Source organism: Esox lucius, chromosome 23 (genome assembly GCF_011004845.1).
Source record: "Esox lucius isolate fEsoLuc1 chromosome 23, fEsoLuc1.pri, whole genome shotgun sequence".
Taxonomy (NCBI): Eukaryota; Metazoa; Chordata; class Actinopteri; order Esociformes; family Esocidae; genus Esox; species Esox lucius.
The window spans coordinates 3,668,498-3,687,468 of NC_047591.1; the positions used below are offsets into that span (position 1 = coordinate 3,668,498).

The 18,971-nt window shown below is 42.8% G+C and overlaps 1 protein-coding gene across 1 annotated transcript in view; it reads left to right on the plus strand.

Annotated features, from left to right (window-relative positions):
* Positions 1-4,729: 4,729 nt before the first annotated feature.
* The window catches only part of pde3a (phosphodiesterase 3A, cGMP-inhibited), a 91,418-nt gene continuing 77,176 nt past the window's right edge, over positions 4,730-18,971 (plus strand). The window contains exon 1 of the mRNA XM_010899639.3: positions 4,730-6,530. Within this exon, the coding sequence (XP_010897941.2) occupies positions 5,613-6,530 (918 nt within the window). The 5' untranslated portion in view covers positions 4,730-5,612. The remainder of the gene's footprint in view (positions 6,531-18,971) is intronic.

Here is an 18,971-nt window from a genome sequence, read left to right on the forward strand (position 1 = left end):
TGTGTTCAGACGTCTCCCCACTTGAACCCTGCGTTCATATGTCTCTCCACTTGAACCCTGTGTTCAAACGTCTCCCCACATGAAGCCTGTGTTCAAACGTCTCCCCAGTTGAACCCTGTGTTCAGACGTCTCCCCACTTGAACCCTGTGTTCAGACGTCTCCCCAGTTGAACCCTGTGTTCAAATGTCTCCTCACTGTGTTCAAGTGGTGAGATGTTTGAGCTGTTGCTGTGCTTGATTAGTATGGGTTAATTAGGTGGAAAAGTGAGCTGCTGTGTTTATTCTAACTCACATGTGTCTCACGGATTTAGTGTTGTGTTTTTCATATCTCCTCACCTGTCGTCTTTTCCCCTCACTATTTTCTCTAAACCTCCCCTTTCTCCCCCCACTCGTCTTCCTTCCTTTACCCCACTTTTCCTCTGCCCCTCTCATCCTCCCTTCACTCCTTACTTTTCCAGCCACAGCTCGGTCCAAGCCCTCCTCCCCCCACATCCCCACAGTTTGGGGTCCAGCAGTTCTTCAGATTCCTTCATTCCCATTCAAACCACAGGGGTTAGTCTAGAAACATGCTAGAAGATCAGGACTAAAGTACATGGATTGTCATTATCCATGCTTGTCCTTTTTCCATGATTGGACTGATAGAATGCAAACAGCATTGATATTGGATTGGAGCCGATGGTTTCGTCAGATTACAAAATGTCTTTGACCACGTACACCTGTAGGTGGTTTGGTGTCGAGTTGAGAGCATGAGCTGAAAGGAACCCCATAAATATTGTCAAATACGGTGGTGTATTTTGGTCCTGAGGCTCTTGGTCAATAGTATCATGAACTCCACCAAGTACCAAGACGTTAAGCTAAAAACGTGATTTTCTATGCCAAGAGGATGAAACATGTTCCCTAGTGGATATTTCTGGTGGTCCAAGGACACCATGCGCCCATCCACAAAGAAATTAACTGATCATGAGGTCAACATTTTGCAATGGCAATCTCATCTCAGACTTGAATCCCATTGAAAACCTCTGGTTTGAGTGTAGAGGGCAAAAGGATCTCAAGGGCCTGAAAGGATTTTTGTGTGGACTATTATCCCTTCCAGTGTGTTCTCCAAACTCATAGAAAATACTTTCTTTACTAATGTTAGCAATTATACATTTTTTTGGATAAAAATAAAACATCTTATCCACACAATCTAGAATGAGCAAATTGAAATATGATAGAAATACTATTTAGAAGATTGATAGAAACTTTTATAAACATTAATTTCTTAAAACAGTTTTCATTATACATATGTGGTATTCTTTGCCAAGCACAAATAGGTAAAACACATTTTAAACAGACATCTTGTAACAAACAGCTTGGATAACAAAACCTGCTACTAAAATATGATTAAATGGAAACATTATTTCTAACCGTATGTAAATCTCAATATTCCATACCAGACAGTCCAAACCAATAAAATAGTCATATTTGGTTGGAACGTTTATAATAATGACACACCAAAGATTTCCTCCAGACAGGTACCCCCAACCTCAAGGGAACAAGCTATCTTAAATTAATTGTTCACCAAAATGCTAATGGAGGCCATTTTAGTTTGTCAATGTAAAAAAACAGCCAAATACCTCAATGCAGCTCAGTGATAAATAATAAGACATACAAAGGTTAAAAACTTAGAACGAGACATATTTACATTCATGTATGTGCTAATCACATCACGCTTGTGGCAGTGTCACAAGCTTTACAATAACGTTTTAACACTTATGTAAGTAGGGACTACAGTGTATTTACAATGTGGGTATAGTTAACAAGTCTGTCTGTGAACCATAAACAGCTGAGGTTAGGCTTCCTGGAAGGGCTCCAGTTTAACAGTCATAAAACTCAGAGAACGGAACACTCCCGGCGGTAATCACAACATTTGCAGAGGTCTGTCTGTGTGTGCATATCTCCTTGTATGTTCTAATCTGAGGGTCAGAGAGTCACACTTGTTTGTTTTAGCTTGGGTACATTAGTGGTGGTCTCTGTTTGACACCTCACACTCTCTTCATCTTCATTTGCTAATTAGTTTAACACAGGATCTTTGCCATTTCACTGCTCTTTAATATGAGACAGGCTCTTTGTCATTTCAGAGCTCTTTAGTTTGAGACAGTATATTTGCCCTGTGAGATCAGTCCACCTAGGCCTAAACTATTCTTTTAGCCAGTAAACAAGTAAAAGGGGCATTGGACCAATTTTCCCAACTTCATGTTAGAGGACTTCTTACTCTGAAAGAAAGCTGTTGGCCAAGAGAAAGTGTAATACAACTGTAATAAATGTAATAAGAGAAACTGTAATAAATTCAGCTTTCATTACCAACATTACAAACTTCAGCTAACTTCAGCCTCCACCTGCTAAAAATAAGGCGAAGTAATAGGGCGGGTGAATTGGGTCATCTTTTAATGGCCAAATCACCTTTGAATAGGCAATCCGGGACTTGTGCGAATAACAAACTATATTTTAAACCTAACAGAAGTCTCCCCAATTGAACCCTGTGTTCAGACGTCTCCCCACGTGAACCCTGTGTTCAAACCTCTCCCCTCTTGAACCCTGTGTTCAAACCTCTCCCCTCTTGAACCCTGTGTTCAAACCTCTCCCCTCTTGAACCCTGTGTTCAAACCTCTCCCCTCTTAAACCCTGTGTTCAAACCTCTCCCCACTTGAACCCTGTGTTCAAACCTCTCCCCTCTTAAACCCTGTGTTCAAACCTCTCCCCACTTGAACCCTGTGTTCAAACCTCTCCCCACTTGAACCCTGGTCCAATGTTTGATGCAAAAGTATACACCTTACACACATTATTATAGACTTAAAGCAAATAAAACACTAGTACCATGTAAAATAGAAAGTTTAAATGTATTATAGTTTAAGTTTGTACATTATAAAAATTACATAACTAAACTATAACAACATGCCTAGTTCAGTTAGCTATCCACTGAGGTGATTATTCAGAGATGCTCAGTGATGATTTCCTCACTAGTGATTCTGCAACAACTTATCAGCCAAAGTTGAGGAGATATCCTCTACCAATCTGTTAATGCAGACTTTCATTCATAAGAAAATCTAAGCCTCCTCTAGTGGATTATTGTACAGGTTTTGATGTATGGCTTGCTGACAGCTGATCATTTATAACTCTGTGACCGAGGGGAGAGAGACTGATGAAGATCTTCACTGGTGATTTGGCATTCTGAGGGACTTTTAAAACTATAAATATATATTATGCTGAATTAATGTGTCATAATGATACATTTATAATAAAACCCAACAACGGGTCAACTGGGGCAGGCGGTTCGAACGTTATCATTGGATTGAATGGGGGTTATCAGTGGTTATCAACCTCATAGGTATGGGTCAGAAGGGGCCTGCTACACCTACTGGTAGGCTCAGAAGGCTGTTATCATCTATTTGCATGGTTAATTTAGTATTTAGATCATTTAGCAGACCCTTCTGACCCATATCTATGAGGCTGATAACCACTGAAAACGCCCATTCAATCCAATGATAACATTCGAAGTGGGTGACTGGGGGCACAACTCTTGTTTGTTTTATCTAGGACAGATTGGTATAACATATCTGCTTAATAGGTTGGGTACGTGACAAGAATCACTAGAGGGAAATGTTGACACGCTGAACAATTCTGAGTAGTTACCCTAGGGTTAAACCCGAAATAATTAGCATATTTTTATTATGTTTATTGAGTGTAATATTGAGATTTAAACTTTGAAATAATAAAGTTCTACTCTTTTTCTGACATGTTTTAGATATCTTCATTGCCTTTAGCCTTTATTTTCCATGTGAGGTGTATATTTTTGATTCAAATTGTTCAATGAGTGTATGAGGATTTTCTTTAACCACTGCGTTAAGAGGTTAACAAAGTAGGCCAAGTCAGTACAAGTTTTATACTATGTAAACATTAATAGATATAGATCTGAACTGCTGAGGGAATGTCTACTGTGTTTGCCTAACTGTTTTGTTTTACTAATTCAGCAGATTGAGTCTGAGCCAGAGGCAGGGGACTGTCAAAGGGATGTGTGGAAAAGTATGGGTGGACGTTGATGTGAAGGATAAAAGTGATTCTATAGAAAAACCCTCTTAATCTGTTTAGCCTATGCTTTATGGTGCTCGGTGTTACAGCTTCTCTGTTAAGTTGGTCACTGTCCTACAATCTGTTATTGTCACGTCAATTTGATATATTGTGTTCAGTTCATTTTGTTCTGTCATATCCCATAACACAGAGCTATGGACTTTGTATGCACTGTTTAACGTTAGACCACAATGGCATCCATAGTTATGAACTGAATTTGTTTGGGAATTTCAACGGTTTTATCTCTGTTTAAATAAACAAAATATGTTTATCAGTGTGTAGCATTGCAGTGAAATGTGTTTTATAATTATGTTTTTTCCTGGGGGAGGACCCTAAGCTCCTCTGCAGTGTACGCCATTGCCTGTCATGCCATTGCATGATTCGATCCCGTCTGTCATTACACTATAGTTTTGCCTTAGGCAAAACATTATGACTGATAAGTATAGGTTAACTATTGCCCTCCGCAATTCTTTATTATTTTATCCCATAAAGAACAGGTGTAAGTTACTGCGAAGTCAAGCTGATTCAGGTGTAAGTTACTGCCAAGTCAAGCTGATTGTTAGGGTTTCAGTTAGAAAAACACTAGTGCAAGTGCTGTTATAGGCCTAATGCAATATTCAAGAAACATCTTGAGAAGAAAAAAAACGTGTGGTCCTCCGCCAAAGGTTTCCCATTAGTCCACTCTTAGAATCACACGAGTATTTTCAAACGATGACATCATAACATTTATTTCCAGCATTGCTAAATTATTCTCAGTAGATGCAGGCAATTATTGCATTAATTAAAATCAATACCGTTTGACATTACTAAGACTTCATTTGTTTTACGACGCCTTGCGAAGAGCCACGGGACTATGCCTTGAGTGTATCGTCGGGTAAAAAAACTGCAGGAAATCACTCTACCGACACATGGTTTACGTCCGCGCAGCAGTGTGCCATGGCTTTTGGAGACTGCCGTTTCTTCCCAGCGAAAAAATAGCCGGAGAAGTATCACAACAGAATAAACGTGAAGAATAATACCAGGTCCGAGAGAAAGAAAGCGAAAAATAAGCGGCAGTCGAAGCGGCACAAAGGAGAACGGAGTGTCGTTAGGGAGTGATAGGAGATGAGAGAGACAAGCAGTGGCCTAGATGTGAGAATCGCCAAGAGTTGCTCTTTCTGGTTCACTGGATGATAATCCGAACGAGGCTGCTCCAGCACCGGGATGGACTAGAGGAAATATGGTGGTAATTTCCGTGGTTTGTTGAAGACTTAGGCACATTGAACAGTTACTTTTTCATGTATACTTTTTTATTCTGTCTTGTTCTTATGTACTGTGTGTGTGCGTTGGAAAAAATGGGTCAATCATTTGCAAGCGACCATGTAGCGCACAACTGTACACTCTACTGCGCGAAACGTCTCTTCGGGACAAACATGGTATGAAAATGCAGTGAGTCTGTCTCATTTACACACATACTCTGAATATAGGAGTTCACGCCGCTACCTTTGGTCCTCCTGAGTGATTGCGATGGAAGTGGAATGTGACAGCGGCAGAGGTATATCAAGGAGCGCTCATGAGAAATGCCCGCGGGCGGTGGAGCGCAACGGCTATGTGAAAACATGTGTCACCACTCTGTATCAGGACGCGGACTGTCAGTCGTGGTTGAGACTCGATGAGATATGGAGTTCCAGGAGACTTTCGTCCGCGGTGTGTGTGGGCTCTGTCTCGGTTTTGCTGGCGGTGCTAGTTAGATTGGTTGACTGGGACGTGGAGCAGCAGAGTAACAGCGGAAGAAACATCGAGAATCACGGCGAGCCTGGATCTCTACTTCATTTCGTGGCGAGCAGTGTGGTGGAACTATTGTTGTCCGTTTGGTACTTGGTGTCCCCCGTCTTCACTCTCGTATGTGCCTTCTTCTGGGTCGGCCTCTACCTGATCCGCTGCGGGGTGCTGATCCGAACTGCCCTGTTTTTGTTGGCGGTGTGTCACTTGGGCGAAGCCGCGGCGCAGTCGTTATTGCAAGGCGCAGATGACCAGCTGCTGTCGTTCACTGCCACCGTTGTGGTTCTGTCCTGTTTGGCCGGCGGAGCGCTAATGGTGGTCGGATTAGGACAAGGGGTATCCGTCATTATATTCATCAGCATCATCCGAACTGTGTCCCTGATCTCTCTTAACAAGGTCCGGGCTAGTTGGAGACCCTACCTTGCGTACCTGGTTGGAGTGCTAGGGGTCCTGCTTGCGAGGTTTGCTGACCAGCTTCTGTCGGGCTCAGGGGCACACGGGGCGGGTTGCCGCGCCGTGACAGCGGGGAAAGGAGAGGACACCATACCGGTGTTTAAAAGACTACGGAGGTCCAGTTCCGTGGCCTCTTCAGACATGGCGCACAGTCATTGCAACAGCAAGTCCCACCGCCGGACCTCGTTACCATGCATTCCACGGGAACAGGTAAGCCTATAATTTCTGTGTGTTTACTTTTTTCTTTTCACTTCGTAAATGTTTGTGATTTTTCGTTACTTTGGGTTGGAGCAGACGGATGCCATTCTGCCAACTATTTAATTAGTGCCAAACAGGGTACTCACCGTGTACCCACTGTATTAATTAATGCTATCATTATTATTGCTACATTAGATCTAAAATTAACTCTGAAGCAAAGTAAAGTCAGTTTCTTCTTCAATGCTTATTGCCATATGCTAATCTAAATAAAGAACAAAAGCACATTAACAACAACAATAATAATGATGTATATTTTTATATAGGATAGCAATTTAATTTAGAAGTAGAAACTCAAAGTCTCTTGGACCAAAGAAGCTAAGATAACAATAGAATAAAAAAAATATGTTGGGATCAAGGATGCAGTTCTTGTTAAAGGGAAATACTAGATGCACATTCTAACCCTGGCAGTTTTTCCCCTTTCCTGTTTTAAATTAGGCCACTGTGCAAATTCAAGCATGTGTTTGTGCTTTTGATAAGAAACGGTACATGCCATATTGTGCCAGGTCTAGTGTAGTGTACAGAAGTGCCTACGGGTCCATCTGGTGAAGGATTGCTTTGCCCTTCAGGCAGTAAGACAGGCCTGAGTGGGTCACCTGAGACACAGTCAGGTCTGATAACCGGCCCTTAAACACGGCTCGTTGTTTGACCTGGCTCCGTGGTTGTGGCGTTGATGGAATAGCTTTCCCAGTCAGCTTAACTTATTAAAAGGTCGTCAGTAGTTAGAAACTAATATCAAACACATTTCCGCATGATCTTGTGTAATTAATGTGTTTCTGTTGGATAGTTAACGGGAATTGTAAACCACAGACATGTTTTTGTAATGAGGCCTTGTATGGATAAAAAATGTATCGCAATGGGACACTTTCCAGAGTAAATTTTTATTGGATTGAAGTGCATTTATTGACCTTGCCTATTGTTTTATTTGGAAGTCTGCTTATTTTATTTAATTTGATGTCTAAGGGTACATTTTATCCTGATTATTGTTTTTCCTGTCTTCAAAAAACAGATGTTCACTATCTCTGGATATATTTTGTCATCATGGATTCCAAAGTTGGCACAGCTTCTACATTTTAAATGCTGTTGTTAAAGTTTTTGTATGGGACTTCCCATTAATACAACCTGTTATAAATTTCACAATGGAGAAGACATGTTGTACTACTTTCTATGATTTCCACTCTTTTCAGCATGTGTGATGTGTATGAACACACCTCAGTTAGTCTCCTTTGTATAAGTCTGTGAACTAGGGTGGTGGGTAGTGTTCATAACGCATGATCTCAACAGGGATTTCTAAGTGAATCAACAACCACTGATATCCTTTATAATGCATTGTGAATACATAAATGTTAGATTGTGGTTCCTGATGTTCTAGGACTTACAAACTCCACCTCCCACACACCAACTCAGCAGTTACCACTGTCGCCTCCCTTTAAAGTTACGCCCTCTAGTGACAGTTTAGAAATGATAGTGAAAATAATATCCAAGCATATGTTTCGTGTTGGATGGATGATTGTCATACAATGAAAGTTGACGGACAATCTTTAAAAGGATTCTATGCTTTACTCTCTGGACAAGTACCCTGTCAAATGCCTTGTAAATCATTACTTTTCAAGCTTTTGAAAGTCCCTGGTGCCTAGATTCCTCTACACATACAGTATATTGCTACCTGATGTCTTACATATGTTTAAAGGTCCCTCTGCTACCTAACCCTCCACACACCTTGCCATAAATGCACATGCTCACAGAGACAAAGACATTCACACGCACATGTTGTAATTACTTGGTATAAGTATGTTATTTATTAACAATAATCCCTAAATTTAACCTTACCCTACACTTGACTTTAACCTCAATAACCTAATTTTTATGCCTAATCCTCAACCTATTTAATACGCCTACAACACAATAGTCAGGACCTGCAAAAACCTCTGACTATTCACCATGTTTCATGTTTCTATTTAATTTTTATCCTAAAAAGATAGGGAAGCATGTACACACACACACACACACACACACACACACTGAATGACTGCTTTTACTGGATGTCTGTTTACAAAACAATGTCGCAACGCACAGTTTCACATTTTCAGTCCCCAGTGTTTGGTGTGATTGAGTTATTTTGGAAATATTTCCCTGTACACTGTGTGGAAGTGGCCTCTGAAAAATCCAATTGTGTCCAGTGAGGCCGACGTACTGCTCTTACAAAACAACACAACACAAGGGTCAACAAATTGCCCCCCTATTTCTCTCGTTCAAAGACCTCTTGGTTACTGAAGCTTCTGAAACTAAAGAGGCCTTGCTATTTGCCTGGTGGGGGGTTGTGATTTACTGCAGACTTAATGGTGTATCCTGTCCTCCACAGCCTTTTCCTAGTGTGTTGCGTAAACCTCATGAGTGAGAGGGAAAGCTACACTGGAAGATGCTCGTTGGGTTGTCTGTCTAATGAAAAGGACCTCACTTGTGAGTGGGGTTTAACTTGAGGAGAAGGCGTTTAGCTTTTCCCTGTAGGGTTTTACCAGTCATTCATGCAGTTGGTGTGTATGTGCGTGCGCGCAGCCCTCTGGGTTCAGTTCTCTCCATGCTCAGGGAAGCCGAGATGTTCATAAACCTGTCCTCCTGCAGTATTCATGACCCAGCATCCTCTGACAGTCTTCCAGCATGAGTTGTTGCTAACATTGCAGCAACATTGCATGGCTCCAGTAAATCCTTCACTGGTGCTTAAATCTTTCCCGCACATCACAACTGTGCTCTCTGCATGTAGCTAAGCTGTAGACTTTATGTAAATTCAGTTAGTACATCTTTACTGTTTGGACAGTAACAATGGTAGGCCTCTAGTGTAACCATGAGACTAAAAACACAATTGGTTCACATGAAGTATTGCTTCATATAGAATGTTTGGGGTTTGGCGACTGGACAGACATTCTCAGGACGTTAGACCACTTTTCTTGACATTTAATCGTATATGGAACTCTGCAGAAGGCTTGTTAGTTTCAGTAGTTGTTTGTGTGTTTAGCACAGGCCTCTGGAGTGATAAGAATCTTGAAAATACAATTTTTAGTAGGTTTGGTGCCATTTCAATCTAAACTTTGGCATAGTAGCATAGTTTTAAGTGGGACATTCAAAAAAGCTATTTGATTTAAGATTATTTTTATGCATTGGTTAACATTTTTGCCAACCCAAACAGAGAGTACTATTGATTAAATTGTGTGTGAAAATGCTTTTTGCTGAAATAATTGAATTAAATAGAATTGTGGCTCAAGCCTTCCAGCATTAAAGTTCAAAATTAAAGTTCAAAATGTTGTTAATTTATCAAACTGTGTGTGACCTAATTATGTAACCTTTTCATATTTCCATGTCACAACGAAAGACAGAGAGAAGAGAGAGGGTGTGATTGAGTTGAATTTGAAGGAGAAAAGGGTATAGAGAGAATCTATTTGAGGGAAGCCCTATTCTCTTATTGACGCACATTAATTCCCACAGAGACTTGCCAAATTATGCTCTGTGCCATAGATTCCCGAACTTCTGTGCCACTTTAAAAACCCCATCAGAGTTCTGTAGCAGAGTTATGTGATACATCTCTCATAGGTTTAGAGCATTACTCCCAAGGAAGGTCTGGATCATGTAGAAAAACAGATTCACTTAGAACAGATTTGTACAGAATGTAATGGCTTTGTGTGTACGCTTGCATATGTGATTGTGTGTGAGCTCACATGGAGCCATGATGTACATTCTTCTTGAAGGTAGGGTGAGGTTTCCACCAGACAATTAGAAATGCTAAATGTTGCTGCGACCTGCGAGAGAGGGGACAGAGGAACGTGAAGTTTTAGCTCGACAATTTGCCCACTGGCTGCCAAACATAATTTATCTGAAAACCCCCAGCACTGTGGAGCAGCCCGAACCTTACCCTACATCACTGGGACTCCACAGGCCCCAGAGTGTCCCGAGCTACTGACTGGCGACAGTGAGGGGTTTAGCGACATGTTGAGGCAGAAGGTGGAGGGTGGGATCCATTAGCGAGGTCAGAAGATATTTAGTTAGATGGTCCCGTGTCGCCCGGTTGGTCACCGGCTGGCTGGGTGGGTGGGAGGGAGCTGGGTGGGCAGCCGCAAAAGGACTTTGACATAAACGGAGAGGTTGAGGTCAGAGAGTAGAGAGCGTGCACCCTAATGTCACTAGGTGTGCGGCTCGAGCTCTTATGAATGGACTGACTCATTGAGGCTGGACAGCGATGGACATGGAAGGAAAGAGGGAGGGACGGAGGGCAGAGGGGACGAAGAGTGGTAAAAGACTCAAAGGAGAGAAATGGAGGAGGGAGCGCCGTTTCCTGTCAAGTCCACCAAACATGTCAGCCGTAAGGATGGCGGTCCAGCTGGCCTGTGAAATCCCCGGCTCTGCTATTATAAACACACCACAGCAGCATTCTGCCGGCTAGAATGCGATCGCACACCAACACACAAACCCCCGCTGTGTGCTCGCCAAAACAATAACAGACAGCGGACTGGAACTCGATAACATTCTGCTCACTTAAACAATAACACGCAGTCACTCAGTACAGTAAAACATTGCTACGCTTCCTGCTTCATCTGCCAGTACATTTTGTTTTACATAGACACTGCATTAATCATGTATTTGTTCTTTCCATTCAGCACCTGAAGGCAGGGTTCCGGGTCATTTTCACTGTCCACCCAGCAACAAAACGTGGCGTGGTAGCCACTGAAAAAAGGGGAAGGGGGACCGATGTTGTAGGCCAGAATGATCCTGCTGAGTGAGGCTGCCTCAGGTTATCGGCTTGACTCATCACACTCGTTAGGAGTTCATTTTCGGCCTTGTGTCAACATCACTCAAATGTCAGAAGTATGCTTATGTCTGCACGCCTGGGCAGCCAAGCTCTGTATGAATGTGTATTTATGACTGGAAGGGCTTTTCGTGTGTGTCTGCGTGTTATGTGTGCAGCAGCCAGTGACATCAGGATTGTGGGTTTAATTCCTACTTATCCTAAACTTTAATCGTTTGCATAGCCAGGTGGAAAGTAGGGCCTTTTCCTGTCTGAACTCAACTTATATTGACAGGAGTCTTATTTGCTCCAACCCCAAATCTTTCTTTTCATACATGTGTGCAATGTGTGTGTACGGTCTGTACCCACAAGTGTGTGGATTTCTGAGAATTTGTGCGCGCGCTCGCCACATGTGTTCCAAGGAGAAAGACGTATCGCTCGGCCCAACTCTAGCTGACTAGCTTTAGAGTTTCTTGGCCCACTGCTGAGAAGCAGCTTGTTATTTTAACCTGGACTGGCCGCAGCCCAGCTTCTTTGCTCCCTTTCTCCTCCTCTCCCTGGGCTGTTCCACGAAATCGGTGCCTTTTCCATCCCGTTATTGCATTTCTAAAAGTATTAAATGAAATAAATGAAGTGTCTTTTCACATAGACCACATGGAGAATTTGTTTGAGCATTTATATGTTATTTTTAAAAGGATAGAGATATTCTGCATTTTGATCACCTGATTATTCTTGAAAGATTTTAACCAATATTTCTCCAGGTTTACACCATCGTTGTAAAGCCCTAATTACATTTGGCACACTGGCAAAGTTATATTGGAAGAACGTTTCCTGCACGTAGCTAGCGATTACTACATTTTGCGTCCCTTTGTCTAAGGTCAACTCAGTTATGTGCACAGAAATATTCTCTTGAAAAATATTTGACCATTTCGCCCTGAAAAAGAACGGATTGGGTAGAACAAGTTTCCCTCTCCGTCTCTCTCTCTCCACTCTCCTTTACCCATTCCCCGTTCCTGTCCTCCTCTCCCCTCTCACCATACACAGAGCGGCTCCCCTGCGGGCCAGCCATACGAGCCCCTGGCCTCAGACAAGGAGCCCACTGTTGCCTCACTCAATGGTGTTTTAGTTCGAAAATATGCCCGGCAGATGGGGGGGGGGCAGCCTTTAACAGAAACCAGGTCTGTACATCTGTCTGTCTGTCTGTCTGAGGACCAACGAGGGAGTGAGAGAGTAATGGAGAGCCTAGAAAGAGAAAAAAAAATCCTGAAGGATTTCGGCGCATGGTTTGTTTTCTCAGAGTCTATTTTAATTAGAGGAGTGAGAAGGGGGCTCAATGTTGCACCGGCGCAGAGCACGACGTCCCGTTCAGAAGCTGTGGAGTGGTCCTCAGGCGGTTTTGGAGGAGGTGTGCCTGTTCAGAGTTTTGGTTGTTGTTGCTGGGGCGAAAAAAAGTTTATGCTATGGTAGGTTTTCTCTGAGAGAATTGATAGTGAACGTGAACAATTGTTTGAATTTGATTAATTGAGAAACAGTTTAATAAAGCTAAATATGATAAATTTTTGCATCCGGTTAGGAGATGAATGACTCGAGCACCTGTGGCAGCCGTTGAAATGTCCTTGAGAAGCCCTCCAAATTACCATAGCCTTGATTAACCATGAAGTAGTCCTGGTAAACTATTGCTCCTAAGCAGGCAGTGCCACTCTTTCTGTTTGTGGCGTGCATGTCAGCAATGAGTCACCTGCCCTGTTAGCCCAACAGCCAGATTGAGAACCATATTTCAGCCTCCTCTAGCATTACACAATGCTCTTGTTGAGAGAAGTTTACAACTTTTCCTCAGATGAATCAATGTTAAATTGGCAGCTGTTGTAAAAAATTAAAAAGCATCTTTTATACCTGATCAGTTTCTTGAAGTTGTTGAACTGAGAATGGTTCCAGAACAGTCCACCTAGGAGCCCAAGGTTTCAGCCCATCATCTGTCTGTTGGTGTGCAGTCCCCCCCCTCTGAGCCACCCACCTGACTCCCTGCCGGCCTCCTCTAAGGATCCAAACGGTACTCTGGTTGTGCATCAGATAATTGCCGGTGTAATTGTATCAAATGCAGCTGGTAGTATTTTTCATTCCAGTTATTCTCCTTTCTTGTGTGCTCGTGCAGCGCTGCTCCTACGCAAACAATCCCGTCGAAGATCTGCATCGTGCAGCTAATTGCGTGAAGCTGTCTGCTGCATTAGACTAGATTCTTTAGCCTGAGAAATGGGCCTGGAATTGGGTTGGGTTCAACAGGCCGTCGGACAGTTTCAGTTAAGAAGAATTTTTTTTTTACTGGATGCAGACTTGTGTGGAATTATTTGTGAGTTTTAATTGAGCTTAGCGTTGTCTGTTTAGATAAAGGGACATCATGCTTGAAAAGACAATGTATTTATGTCTGTAATGGAGAAAAAAAAATCCTCCTCAAAAATGTTATTTATCTTTAAAAACATATAATAAACAAATCTGATGGCACAACCTTTACGATACACAAACACCCTCCAACACCATTCACACATTTAGAAAATAGTCAGATTTTTGTTGTTCCTATTGTCTTTTACTTCGTTTTATTGTTTGTATTTGAATTCTGGTTTTATTGAATTGACCTTTAAAATACTGGACCAACGCTTTAACCACTTTCTACGGCTCGTTCCCAGACATTTCCGCCTGTGTGCAATAGCATGGGGACGAGGTTAGCTTTGAGGTCATGGGTTAGGAACTATTTCTGTGGATGCTAGAAGATGTGTTTTGCATGCAAGGCCTGAACTGCACTAGTCAGTTTATTGGAGAAAACAAGGAGGGAGAGAGCCAAGATGGCCCGGTTTCATGTTTTTTGGGGGAAGAGGTTACTCCCTGATATTTGGGTGGTGATTGTGTCGAAGAGTCATTCTCAACACAGACACATGCAGCGACTTAAAGGATTTTCTCCCTCAGTCTCCATTTGGTCTATAATATGTGCAAAAATGACCTCATCAAGCTGGTGGAAACACATAATTAAAAAGCACAGTTTGGTTGTTTGCTGACGCATGGCTTTTTTTCTTTGTTTCCTACGCTTGATGAGTTTTATGAGGTCATGACGAGACAGGGAGGTTTTTGTTGTTTTCTGGCGGATAGCTTTTTTGGGTGGAGGGGGGTGAAAAAGTGGTGTGTTGAGATGGGGGGGATTGGGTGTCACATCCTCAGGTTTGTCCCAGCTGCCAGACACCTGTTTGTTTTGTCACATCCTCAGGTTTGTCCCTGCTGCCAGACACCTGTTTGTTTTGTCACATCCTCAGGTTTGTCCCAGCTGCCAGACACCTGTTTGTTTTGTCACATCCTCAGGTTTGTCCCTGCTGCCAGACACCTGTTTGTTTTGTCACATCCTCAGGTTTGTCCCAGCTAACAGACACCTGTTTGTTTTGTCACATCCTCAGGTTTGTCCCAGCTACCAGACACATGTTTGTTTTGTCACATCCGGAGGTTTGTCCCAGCTACCAGACACCTGTTTGTTTTGTCACATCCTCAGGTTTGTCCCAGCTACCAGACACCTGTTTATTTTGCGATCCTTGTGGGGACCTAACCCTAACCCAGAAAATACAGACCAACTTTATGTCTAATTTTACCTAGACCATCTAACCCTAACCTAACTCCTAAACCTAATTTGAACCATTTGAACACAATAACTTTACCTTAAAACCATACTCTAATCCGGAAGACACTTTTCTCTTTTTGGGGAAAAGAAACTGTTGATACATTTTCTGGATTTTATATCTGTGGGGAAGTCTGGTCTGCACAAGTACACATAGACCTAGATCACACACACAAACACTTCCATGTAAAAACTTTCAAATGGCCTAATTGGTTGCAGTGCAAGGGGAAGGTTTAAATCCTGGGCAGATGAATTTGCTGTAATGTGTGGCTGTGTGTGTGTTGCTGTGTGCGTTTGGTTACTGTGTGTTTGCTTTTGCTGACTGTGGTGGCTCGTTACATCACAGCTTCTGGGCCGATTTCTTATAAAGGCGAAATAACACAATGAACTCAGGAGAACACTGCAAGTGAAACAGACTAGCTGGTGTGTGTGTAGGGAACTGGAGCTTCTAAACAAAGCAACATTTGCGACAAAGGAAATAGGAACAATGTCTTTTGTGAAAGGAGGTGCCCTTTCTTTATGTCCCTAAGGATGGGGGAACCAATCAGATCCTCCATATGTTCCTCCTCTCTCCGACCAGGCAATATCATCAGACCATGTCAGTTCCAAGACACGAAAGGACACTACCTGTTATCTGAGGCAGCGATGGCACTGGCTGATGTCTGATGTAAAGTGAAGTTTCAGTCATTGCTCCACTTTGCCTTGAACTAGACTAGGGAAAGGCCCTGTTCCAAACCCATGCAAACGTTCCCTTCCCATTTCACTGTTGGTGCAGTTCCTTGTTTCTGTCTATCTCTGTTTCTTTTTTCCCCTCACTCTCTCTCCCTCCATTTTTCTCTAACTTAAATGTTCCTCTCAAGTCCTGTCCACTCTTTCATTTGTATTTCTCTCAATTTTTCTCTGTTCTATCTGCCCTCTTTCTCTCACATCCCATCTCTGTCTACATCTCTCTCTCTCTCTCTCTGTCCATCTTTCCAAGGACAGATTCCAGCGGCAGGATGGCGTCCTCATCTGCCATACAACAATGTTATGTAAGGCAGTTCTGTGTGTATGTGTGTATGCCTGCGTTTGCACATTCATTTTGGCCTGAGTCCTGATGTGACCTATGTTTTTATGATGGGATGGCCTGACTGAAAAAGTGTTGGTTGTTTTAAGACTACCGAAACTTAAATCCTGGGCTAACACAGTTCACATCACTCCCTGTCATGCCTCCAAAATAAGAGTCCATTTGACCCTTGCTTTATGCCTCAGTTTAACGTACAGTACATGCCCTTTCTATGGGCTTTAGCTACAAATCCGACCCTTGGTTAGCCTGTGTTGTCTGCAGTTTTTTTTTCCACTGTTCCTCTGATCTCATCAAAATGGATGATTTGATGATACAAATATATACTGTCGATAAATTTCGTTAGCCTGAACATCATGGTAATCCAATCAGTCGCTATGGCCCCTGGGGCTTGGAGGAATCAGCCCAGGGCACACACCAGAGTATGTTCTTTGACCCCCATGGCCACACAGCTGCATGGTGGATGTTCAGCATCAACATGAAATGCCTCACTGATTTGTTTGGCTGACATGTTTTTCAAAAACGTTGTGTTCATTAGTGTCTGTCTGTCATTTTTTTGCTAGATTCCAGTCCTCAGTGAATAATTCCCAGTCTCCTGGTCTCTAAATAATGGAAGGAACTATGAGAGCTTCTTTCTGTCAAATGGAAAGGTGTTGTTTTTTTGGAGTGTTCGTGACAAATTGCTCTTTACAGCTGTTGGTTCATGTTTCATGTCCAACTCACAAGCAGAACTTACACACACACCACTGCCCCTCTTGGCCATGATTATTTTTGGTCTTCTTGCTTATCAGACATTTGAAACTGGTGTGTGTTAGAGTGTATGAAGCCAGTGGTGTTGGGGGAGGGAGGGTTGGGGGAGAAACTTAAATTAACACAGGACCAGTGACGCTAGTCCCTACCACACTGAATGCAGAACATATCCAATATGGGTGTGTGTGGCTTGAGTCATGACCAACTTATGGACCCCTGCACAGTGTGTCCGTCATCTGTGGCTTCTAGACACTACACGCTGGGCTAATCTAACCTTGAAGTGTGATCATTAAACCATTGGCGTATGCTATGGAAAACCATTGGCGTATGTGATGGACATGCACAGATATTAGTGGGTATTCAAGTCAGCACCCGGGGTCGTCGTTTCACTGGGGTTGACTAACTATCGTCAGTGATGTTGAACATGAACACGCAGCGTCGGGACGTCACCTGAACAACCAAGGGCAGGATCTCGCCCTTTCCTTCACCTAAAAGGAGACACAGCTTTATTTATAATTTGCTCTTACTTTTTCTCTTCCAGTTCGTTTCTCCGTTAGTCCCTCTGCCTTCGTTTATTTTTTTCCTCGCACTGCTGTTTTTGTGGCTATGGGAACATGTCGAGTGAGGCTAGAAAGCATGGTCGTTAGTGCTCATCTGTGGAACAGGCCAGGGTACAGACCACAGCTCTGACGTCTGTACGGGCCATTAGGAGGAACACGCACAGAACACACAGACAACACCATGCACTTCCTCACAGATGCCCTTGCGCACACACACACACACACACTCCTCAGGATCATGTGGTTCTGTTTGGCACCATGAGCCCTGCTGCAGCGCTTGTGTCAGACTGAAGCTCCAGGCATGATGGCCTTCTGCTCTATTCACCGGCCATTCAGCCCCCCCACCCCTGCATCCAGCCACTCTCCCCTAATTCTTTTCTATCCTTCTCTCGCTCTCGCTCTCACTCTTCTTTTTCTCTCTTTCTCCTGCCTCTCTTCTTTTCTTACCCTTCTCTCGCCCCCCACTCCTTGCGATCTCATTCAGCGCAGAAAGCCTTTATATTGGATTATGTTGCTGTAGTTGGACAGACATGTGTATGTGTTTGGGGCTGGGGGGGGGGGGGGTCAGTTCAGTGTTCCAAGAACAGCTGGTTTTATGCTTTGTTTTCCTTCAAGTTTTTTTTCCTCACTTTCTAACATCCTTATAGATGTTAGAAAGGGGTTAACTTGAACATTGCTGGCCATTTACTGCCTAACATGCCTTTTCCCTTGTTGCTGGCTTGCTTTGGTCATTTGGATTGGCATGTAATATTTTGCATGGAGATATTTGTCTGGTCTTTTGTGCAATGCAACCTTTTTTCTGCCCTAAATGCATTGTTGACCGGCTTACAATAGCAATGAGGCACCTCAGGGCTTTGTGGTGTATGGATGATATACCATGGGAACGTGTGTTATCCCTAACAGCTCTTAGATGTGGTATATTGGCTATAAACCACACTCCCTATCACTTCATTATACTACACAAACTCCTTCACCACATGCTTATGCTCCAGTCTTTTACCAACATACAGTTGGTAAAAGTCTACACAACCCCTGTTAAAATGCCAGGTTTTTGTGATGTAAAAGAATGAGACCAAGATAAATGATGTCAGAACTTGCGACCTATAACGTGAACAATTCAACTGAAAAACAAACTGAACTCTTCGAGGGGGATAAATGATAAATAAAAACCTTACAATAACCTGGTTGCATAAGTGTGCACACCACCTTATAACTGGGGATGTGGCTGTGTTCAGAATTAACCAATCACATTCAAACTCATGGTAAATAGAAGTCATTACACAACTGCCATCATTTAAAGTGACTCAGATTAATCACAAATAAAGTTCAGCTAGTATGATTTTCCTGACATTTCCTTAGTTGCATCTCAGAGCAAGAGCCATGGTCCGCAAAGCGCTTCCAAAGCATCAGAGGGATCTCATTGTTGAAAGATATCATTCAGGAAAAGGGTATGAAATAATGGACGTCCCTCCATAAATTATGGAAATATGAGAAGAAAACTGGTCAGGGAGACTTCCAAGATGCCAACAGCAACATTAAAGGAAAGGCAGGTATTTCTGGCAAGTACTGGCTGTGTGCTAAAATGCAAATAAATGAA